Source organism: Anopheles stephensi, unplaced genomic scaffold (assembly GCF_013141755.1).
Source record: "Anopheles stephensi strain Indian unplaced genomic scaffold, UCI_ANSTEP_V1.0 ucontig308, whole genome shotgun sequence".
NCBI lineage: Eukaryota > Metazoa > Arthropoda > Insecta > Diptera > Culicidae > Anopheles > Anopheles stephensi.
In genome coordinates this window covers 88,629-98,479 of record NW_023405245.1, presented here as the reverse complement: position 1 = coordinate 98,479, position 9,851 = coordinate 88,629, and the positions used below count along the sequence as shown (strand labels likewise).

The 9,851-nt window shown below is 39.1% G+C and overlaps 1 protein-coding gene across 1 annotated transcript; it reads right to left on the bottom strand.

Moving 5' to 3' along the window:
- Positions 1-622: 622 nt before the first annotated feature.
- Positions 623-5,246, bottom strand: LOC118516506. Its single transcript, XM_036062436.1, has 3 exons — positions 2,746-5,246; positions 2,602-2,679; positions 623-1,674 (listed from the first exon to the last, which is right to left on the bottom strand). The coding sequence occupies exons 1-3, from the start codon at positions 3,118-3,120 to the stop codon at positions 937-939; spliced, it is 1,191 nt and encodes a 396-aa protein (XP_035918329.1). The 5' UTR covers positions 3,121-5,246; the 3' UTR covers positions 623-936.
- Between the last annotated feature and the right edge of the window lie 4,605 nt (positions 5,247-9,851).

Genomic DNA, 9,851 nt, shown 5'->3' with positions numbered 1-9,851 from the left:
TAGCAATGTAGAATCAACTGATGCGGTTTCTATCATACGCTGCCGCTACCTGCTATGTTGTTTATCTTGTGACATCATTTTTTAAATACCTGTATGTCGTAGTAAATAGCGTTGTTTGGTATATTTTACTTATCACGTTATGCTTACTTATTACATGCAACTTGACCTCTCTGGCCAAGACAACGGTCTGCTGTAGAGGTGTCCGACATTAACTAAAATCGAGCCAACGGAAACCTGTCGATCTGTTACACTATATAACTGTATCTGTTCAGGCGTGCAGGTCTGAGTTCATTTAGCGGTATACTCAATGTTTCTCAACTTTCCATGTAGTGCAGTGGTGTTACTTTTTTTTAAACATTTTAACATTTAAGATTTTTTCTATGCCACTAAAATTTACAAAAAGCAATATTTACATTTTTTTATTGTGAATAGAATGAACGATAATTTCACAACATCACATTTTAATAGGATCATTATCTTAAGTATCACTATCTTAAGTATCATTTTCATTTTAAAAAATTTAAACATTTAAGAATTTTTCTATTCCACTAAAATTTACAAAAAGCAATAATTACATTTTTTTATTGTGAATAGAATGAACGATAATATCACAACAACGCATTTTAATAGGATCATTATCTTAAGCAAACTGAATAATTAATCTAATCTTCAGAAACGAATCACGTTCTAATGTCGGATGTCCACCTCGCCCCAGATTAAAGAAAAGAGAGGTGAGCACATAGTTTGGTGGTAGCAAAGTGGTCTTAAAATTTCCATTTACCTTTACGTGACATGTAAAGTTGGTCATTGTCAGTTGGTCATGTAGTTTCAGGGACTAAGCAGCATAATGATGGTAATTATTTTTAAAATCGAGAACCATATGCGTTCGAACATTCATCAATCGATCAGCTGTCCGTGACGAAACAAATTTAAGATTTACCAAATTATCATTGGCTCTCTAAACGCCAGGGACCACGTTCTCGCCAATGACTCTATCGAATGAGGATGGTGGAGAGTATATTGTTCTTGAAGCATTTCTTCGTAAATAGAAGTTGTAGTGTTGTGAGAAGAATTGTGTTGTGTAGAAAGTTCGTTGTGTAAATAGACAGTCGTTAGAACAATATGTTTTGCCACATTCGGAGAAAGAAGTATTTGTCCTTTCAATACTTGAAACCGATTTGCAAGTATTCCTAGCGCATTTTCAACGGGCATTCGAGCACGCGAATGTCTATAATTGAAAATGCGCTGGTAGCTCCCAGGTGAGTGGAGCTCGCCAAAGGAACGGATGCAGTAATCGGTAAAAGCAAAAGCCTTGTCTCCTAATATAAAAAATGGTACTGGAATTTTATATGGTAATCGCAATGGCTCGGGATCTGGAATATTTAATAACTTGTTTTCAAGCTTTTGGAACAATCTACTGTTTCTAAATATTCCTCCATTCGAAATCCCACCCTTGCCTCCCGCATCAGCAAACATAAAATAGTAATCTGCATGTACCATTACCAGAAGCACAATACTATAAAAGTTTTTGTAGTTATAGTAATCGGATCCGCTGTGTGCAGGAGCGCGGGTGTGAAAATGTTTCCCATCTATCGCTGCAATGGCATGGGGAAAGTTCCAACGCTGCTCAAACATTTTTGATACTTCCAGCCATTGTTCTTTAGTGGATGGTAACTGAAGATGAAAAGAATAATTAATTTCAAGTGCATTAAAATGAAATATAGCAATACGGCCAGGCCATTCTTCATGAATAAAAAAATTGTATTAATCTGTTTTCTTTTTTATAACTTCAGCTTGACGATCATGATGAGGGCCTCGCTCAGCACTCCCTCGTCTCGACCGCGCCATCCACCGTCCAATCCTTTACCCAGCCGATATCTACAACACCAAAAACCCGATTTCTATAATTGCCCATTCCTACAGTTCTAGAACCTCTGCCCAACCTTCTTCTTCCCGTGCCGGCCCTTCCGGCCTCCAAACTATACAGCCTTCTTCTCCTCGTCTCGGCCCTTCAAACCTTCGGTGCACACAGCCCTCGTCGTCTCATTTCATTAACACACCGATTCGTTACTCCCTTCCCAAGGTTCCCTTGTCCCTCCCAATGCTCCACAACGGCGTCGTCGTCGAAGAAACCATGATGGCGGGGGCAGTGAGTTGAGCGAGGCCCTCAAGCAGCTGATGGAGGCCACAAGGGAGAATGCGCACTCCCGGGAGAACACGTTTGGCCGCTGGGTCGCTGGATTATTCCACCGTTTTTCACCCGAAGAACAGGATTTTGTAACGTCGAGGATTCAGCGTTCCATGCCTAATGCAGAAGATTTAGTTTTGGCCAAACGTGCTAACCGGGAGTAGTTTTTTTCTTTAGCATAGTATAGTGTAGATTTAGGTTTTTTAGTTAGTTAGTTAGTTAGTTTACATTAGCGTAATTAGTTTAGTTAGCATTAGTTTGTTTGAAAATATAGTTAGATTTTTTGGTAGGATAGTTGTAAGCTTTGTTTTGTAAGATTACGGTTTACTATACCTAACAAAATTATTGTTGTACATTTATTGGTGTACAATTGATCTAAAATCAAATTCGAAAGAAACGTATTCGAATCCTACCTTCACATATGATCGTAGAGTTTTTGTAAGGCAGATACACGTCTCCTTTACTATGTTGCTTATGGAGGAACGAGACACCTGAAATAATACAAAGATGTTATAATTTGTTCGTTTAAGTATATCCCTCACGCACGAGATACTCACTCGAAACAAATATTGCAAACTACTGAAGGTTTCTCCAGTTGCTAAATACCGCAACGTAATTAGCAACCTTTCTTGGGCTGTGATTGAGTCACGCATATTGGTGTTCATGCGACTTATTGCCGGCCTTATAGCTTGCAGCAAAACAATAAAATCTTCCTTCTTCATTCGAAGAAAGTTAACGACGGTTTCGTTGGCTTGTTCTGCGACAATATTATCCAGCAAGCGGTTGCCATCTTCTTGCCGCCGGAAAAAAATTGGTCGCATCCACCACGTGCGCACAATTTGCCTGTTGCGTCTTCGCAAATTCACTTCATTCAATTCCACAACCCACGATAACGAAGCGAACCACTCTTCGCTCATCAACAGATTCTCCATTGCAAACTTTTCACAGCAAAATCCTTAATATTTCCAAATCAACGCCGGAAAACAAATCAACAACCGCAAACAACACCGCCTGTATGTTTACAAACATGGCGAGGAATGACAGAAAAATTTCGCATACATCGAATGACAGCTGCTGGGTGTGCGCTTTGTTGCCCTAAACGCGGCTATATGAACCGAAATGTTTTTGACGTAAAATTTCCGCGAATCCTCCCCTTTTAAGCGAACTCTTTATGAAATCTAGCATCGTGTAGCCTGGTTTTTAAAAATAAGTGCACTAGGAAAAATAAACTCTCTTACCTGCGTACTTCCAAGCAACACAAACGACGGTTAATATTCATCACTGCAGCAAAAAAAAAAAACACATCCGAAAACTCCCACATACGAACACTGCTATTACCACCTCATTCAGCCAAACTTTCCAAAGATTCATGAATAGCATTTTAAGCGATCTGGAATTTGTCTTTGTCTATATTGACGACATCCTTACAGCTAGTCCAACGAAAGAAATGCACATTCAACATTTGCATAAAGTGTTCCATCGGCTAGCTAGTCCTGACATCAAAATAAAGTCATCCAAATGTGTTCTTGGCGTACCATCGTAGGATTTCCTAAGTCACAACATTTCAGAAAAAGGTATAACTCCTTCTTCTTCTAAGGTAAAGGTAATTACAAAATTTCCCTCTCCATCATCCGTTAAACAACTTCAGCGATTGGCAGGAATGATACATTACCATCATCATTTCATTCCACAGGTTGACAACAAGTTGAGACTCTTGTATCAACTCATTGCTGAATATAACGACAAAAAGAGTAAACAAAACTTTGAATGGTTAGAAGAATGTGAACAAGCAGTACTTCAAGTAAAACATGACCTATCAAATGCAATCATGTTACCTCATCCACAGAGTAACGCTCATTATTCTCTCACTAACGACGCTTATAACTATGCAGTTGGCGCGATACTTCAACATCATCTCAATGGTGAAAGTCAACCGTTGGCATTTTACTCAAAAACAACAACACCAACCGAGCAGAGATACTCAACCTTTGATAGAGAACTACTTGCCATTTTCCTAGGAATCAAACATTTTAGGCACTTCCTCGAAGTGAGAGACTTTAAGGTGTTAACAGACTACAAACCTCTAACACTGGCGTTAAAATCCAAGGCTGAAAAGTCTTCGCGACAAAGTCGACATCTCGACTTCATCTCCTAATACACCTCTGATATACGTACATATATATACATATATCTCTGATATATATACATTCGGGGAGAGAGCAACGTAGCAGCGGATGCCTTATCTAGGATTGGAGTCATGGATTCCATTGCAATGTTAACGGATCAAACTATTCCAAAAGAGCAAAAGAAAGATTCACATTTAAAAATATTGCCAAAAAAACAGAGCAGAAACACTACATATAAACTAATAAAAATATCTTCAAACAATGTTCAACTATTGATAGAATCTTCTGCAGGAAAACAACGTTTGTTTGTTCCCTTATCTCTGCGTAAGCTTACATTCCAAGGGATCCACAATAACTCATATCCTGGCATTCGGGCTACTAGAAAGCTTATGACCGATCGTTATTACCAAAAGGCCAAAATAACAAGCCATACTCACTAGCCATTGGAAACATTTGACATTTCGAAAGGCAGGTTTAACCACATCCACCTGGACATCGTTGGTCCTCTACCTCCTCCGGAAGACATGTGTTACCTACTCACAATAGTGGATAGATTTACAAGATGGCCTGAGTGTTACCCAATGGCAGATATGTCAGCATCTACCATCGCAAAAACATTTGTCGACAATTATGTCTCTAGTAGTGTCGACAATTATGGAAGATCTAGTGACAAGCGAATACCGTTGAACATGAAAAATATTTAAGAAAAGCTTTGTTGTTATACAATCATTTAAAATCTGAAACAGGAGCCCCTAGTTAATCATTGCGTTTCACTGGCAATGTAAAAACAAGAGAAGATTTGTAAAACTATAAAATCTACGCAAAGAGTTTTTAATAGTTTAACTGTGACGATTAGTAGTGAATAAGCAGTATTAAATGGAGATGTATGCGTAGATAGATGATAAGAGCGAAATACAGATATAAACGAGAGGTCAAAGTGTACTCACGCATTTGAAGAACACCACTTTTGGCAACGAGGAAAATTCGGCCTGCGTGTAAATGTCGAGTCTAAAATCAGAAGAAAAAAAACAAGTCGTTAATCGGTGACATAGAGCCCTTTATCATGGGGGAAAGCATCTGTGAATACTTGGAAAGAATGGACATTTTCTTTCAAGTGCATGAAATAGAAGTGTTAAAGTCAGGATGAGCATCAATGTACAGTCTGATATCGAAGATAGTATTACCGGAGGAGCGAAAGTCTTGCAACTATGAGAAGCTGTGTATGAAGCTTAGATAACAATTGGAGCTTAAAGTCAATGTGGTGGCGGAACGATACAATTTCAGACACTGTATGCAGCAAGAAATCTCTTTTCCTGAATACATTATGGAACTGAAAGCCAGGATGCAAACGAGTTAGTGCCAAGCGTTTTTGCTCGAAATGTTGCGTTCCCAGATTTGTAATAAGATCGGGCATTTGTCGTCCTGTTGGAAAAATTGAGAAAGTAAAGTACAAAGTTTGAATGCGCACGCGAGAGAAATGAGTGATGAAATGAGAGAGAATTTTCGCAGTCTAATTGATGGAAATCATTGAAAAATGATTCAAGATTTCGAAGCTTGCTTGATTTTATTATTATTTTATTATTATTATTATTATTAATATTATTATTATTATTATTATTAAACCGGATGCCTCCAGGGCTTTCCAGTGGCGTCAGAAACAATAAAAAATAAAAAATTACCATATAACTAAAATGTCATGCACGGGACGAAACACATTAGGACAAGGAAGACAATACAAGGGAACAGAATGAAGCTAAGCATGGGACAAAGATGAGAATGGCTGCCAGGAGGGTAGGAGAGCCAATGTTGGCAAGAAAGATGTTGGCAATAAATAGCCTGCGTGCTTGACAATGACGGTCTTTTAAGCCAACCAAACCCAGCAACTGACATCGTACCGAGTATGGAGGAGAAGCAGCACTGGGGTCGTTAAGGAAGCACCTTACGGCGATTCTAGCAAACTTCCATTGTACCTTCTCCAACCCATTCATAGAGGTGACACCTGCTGGGGACCAAACGACGCTGGCGTAGTCCAAGATCGAACGGACCCAGCAGCAATACAACGCCCTCAAGCACAATGGATCACGGACCTCAGACGCCACTCGGGTGATGAGGGCCAATAAAATGTTGGCTCGCTCGAGGACTGAGTTGATATGTGGCTCAAAAGACAGTTTGTCATCGAGCCACACACCAAGGTGCTTTACCAGAGTGACTCGTGGGAGTGGTGAGCCACCGAGCTGGTAGTCATATAGCTGCTTGTAATGAGAGCGGCCGAACGAGATTACGCAGCATTTTTCTACACAAAGGATGAGCCCGTTAGAGGAACACCAATCCGCAAATGCATCGGCGTAGCTTTGAAGGCAAAGGAAGCCTTGAGACGAGGACACAGAAAGATAGAACTAAACATCGTCAGCATACAACAGACATCCTTTGGGGGAACTCCACTACACCCCAATATTTCATAAGGCATATGCGCTGCCGTACGCGCTTGTGACAAAAGTAGAAGAAAGTTTAGAAACGTAAGTGGATGATGGAATTTTGTTTCCATGCCCTTCGGAGTGCAATCTGCAACGGTCGTTGTACACGATACGATTCTTTGATGGCAAATGTTAACAATACCACCACAAAAAAAGAATCGCTCGCTCTGTAAAAAAGAATCGCTCGCTCTGTAAAAAGGAATCGCTTGCATGATTGTGTTTAGACGGCACGAATCTTTTCATGAATGTGTGTGGTACCTACGAAAAGACATCGGTACTTTCTGCTAGAAGAAACAGTGTAAAAGTAAATTAAGTTACTCTTCCCCCAAACTCTTTAACATAAATTTTAACTAAACCTATAACAAACAGTCCTTAGCGGGAGTTGTCAAAAGATTCGCCCAAAAGATTCGTGTTGTCCACCAAACTCGAATTCGCCGAATCTGCTCGAATGCACCAATACAGTGAAACAAAGATTCGTTGTCAAGGGAGAATTGCGGTAGAATCGTACAGTGTAAAGCGACCTAATCAATGATTGTTAAAATAGTTTAACAAACTCAAGGTAAAGCGTATTTGGATGATATTTTGGTAGGAGGAAAAACGAAAAAAGAATGCATGGGTACTTTGACGGAAGTGTTAAAGAGGCTCGAAAAACAAAAAGTAAAGATGCATGAAAAAAGGCAGTTTATTTTCTAAACGAAAACAGAATAATTGGGCTAAGTAAAAACAGAAAACGGAGTCACACCAAACGTAGAAAAAGTTGAGGCTATAGATAATGCCTGCCCAGCGCCCGGAAACGTTATGCAGTTACTAGCATATATGGGAATATTAAATTATTATGGTAGGTTCCCACCAGATTTAGCAAATATATTAAAACCTTTACACGAGTCGAGAGGGAAAAAAGATAAATTCAAACATTCTATAGAATTTCATACGTCTTTCGAAAAGACAAAGGACACTGCGGAAAGCAAATCACGTCGTAGAACCATACGATCCTAATTTGACAGAAGATGCTAGCCCTTATGGTCCTCACGAAAAAGGAAGACAAAAAAAGCCGATTAATTTTGCGTCAGCGACGCAAACACACAAACACACAAAAACTATGCACATGTCCAGAAGGAAGCACTAACGGTAGTTTACGGTGTGCAAAAATACCACAAACAAATGTACGGAGTAAAGTTTGAACTTGTACCGGATAATGCAGGAGTACAAGTATTTAAGCCTTCAAGAGCAGCGTCATCAATTGCGGTTGCTAGATTAAGCCATTACGGCTTGTTACGAATTTGTGACTGAGCATAAACCCGGAAAATACACGGTTCATGTACATGCTATGTGCAGGTTACCGTTGGAACAAGGATCGATCATAGAACAAGCAGGAGTATCATGACACGTATTATCTTCCAATCCAATCATAGTGTGAGAAATATTCTCGACGCTGGAGAAATTATCGCGGTAAAATTCGTGGTAAAGTGAAACCCGTGCAGTCTTGGCGTCGTTCCGTTTGTAACTGTTTATTCATTCATCCTAGTTCATTTTACATACATAATTCATTCGAAATTCATCCTTATTTTCCTGGTTGGCAATTCGTGTAGCGTCAAGTAGTGTGTGTTTCCATTCTCTATGTGGGTTCTGTCGTCTTCGTTTGAAAATTTAAATTCATGGAATATGTCGTAATCTAAACTAGTGTAGAATGTACAAATGTATAGATATGTTTAATAGTAATAGTGCGTAGAAGACGTTATGTAAGTAGTAGTGTAAGAAGTATAAAAGTAAGGATAGCTAGTAAGGAACAAGGATTTAAATTCAGATTGAGTTCAGCATCCTAATGGAACGTGTGCGCGTTAAAGAATATCACACGGCGACCGTGACATGAAAAAAAGGAAATGCGAATCAACCAACGACTACAATAGCAAAAAACGTTCCTAAAAAGCCATTGAAACGGAGAAAAGGAAGATCGCTAAATTACAAGCCAACGAGTGCGTCCTCAGCAACAGTTTAACAGCTCTTCGAAGGTGAACCGTGCGGCGCAAATCAAGCGGTTATCAACTTTAAAATGCTGATTATCATCATTTGCTAAACTGAGTTCAGAAAAAACGTGAAGCATTTACTGTGCAAGCGTATATGTGTAAAAGTGAAAGAAGAAGAAGAAAAATGCGTACCAGATAATTGCTGCACAAATGTCCCAACGAATAAGAGAATAATAGGAAGTGATAGTTTGCTGTTAATTATCAACTAATGGAGTAAGGAGAGAGAGCGTTAAGCGTTGAAGTGTTAAAGCGTGTGCGTAAAAAAAAGAGGGCTTATCAGATAATCGCAAAGCGAACTACCGTTAGTAGTGCGAAATGATAGTATGAGTAAGCGATAAATTAGGGACAGGTTAGAATTAGGTGAAACGAAAAGTTATCGGCGTTGTTTTTTTCCCATACTAAATTATATAATATTGCTAAGTGCTCATTAGGTGTTGCGTGTGCAAAACAAAATCCTTTTTCGTCTGAAACAGTTAACGAACCACAAGTTAAATCATTAATTTTGGAAGCAAACGATCTTTTTTCTGCAATTAATAAGCGTATTGAGTTTCTAGTGCAAGAAAATAAAATGGCGAAATTCGACATTAAAACGGCTACCGCTTTGGTACAGATTTTCGATGGACGCGCTGACCATTTACAAAATTTTCTAGATTCGGCAATGTTTCTAAAAGATATATGCCCAACTGACGAGGAAACCATACTCATAAAATTCCTAAAAACACGGCTTGCAAGGAAGGCAAGGCTAGGATTGTCGCCTAACATAAACACCTTCAGTGAATTATTAAGCGACGTTTATAAAAGGTGTTGTGAAGAATAAAGGCTCAGACAGAATATTAGCCCAGATGAAAAATATTAAACATGCAGAAGAACAACCTGTATGTGAAGAAGAAGCATCCTTAACTGCCAAATTAAAACATATTTATTTAGAACAACAAATACCGGAAAACGTGGCCAACGAAATGGCAGTTAAGGAAAGTGTTAAAACATTATCGGAGAAAATTCGAACCCCCGAAACTAATCATACTTAAGGCATGCAATT

Bases quoted from the DNA above. Each gene is read 5' to 3' on its own strand.
- LOC118516506 (XM_036062436.1), bottom strand. From the start codon at position 3,120: ATGGAGAATCTGTTGATGAGCGAAGAGTGGTTCGCTTCGTTATCGTGG. The intron at 2,680-2,745 runs GTGAGTATCTCG...GTATTATTTCAG, and splicing joins GTTTGCAATATTTGTTTCGA to GTGTCTCGTTCCTCCATAAG. The intron at 1,675-2,601 runs GTAGGATTCGAA...TTTCATCTTCAG, and splicing joins CTCTACGATCATATGTGAAG to TTACCATCCACTAAAGAACA.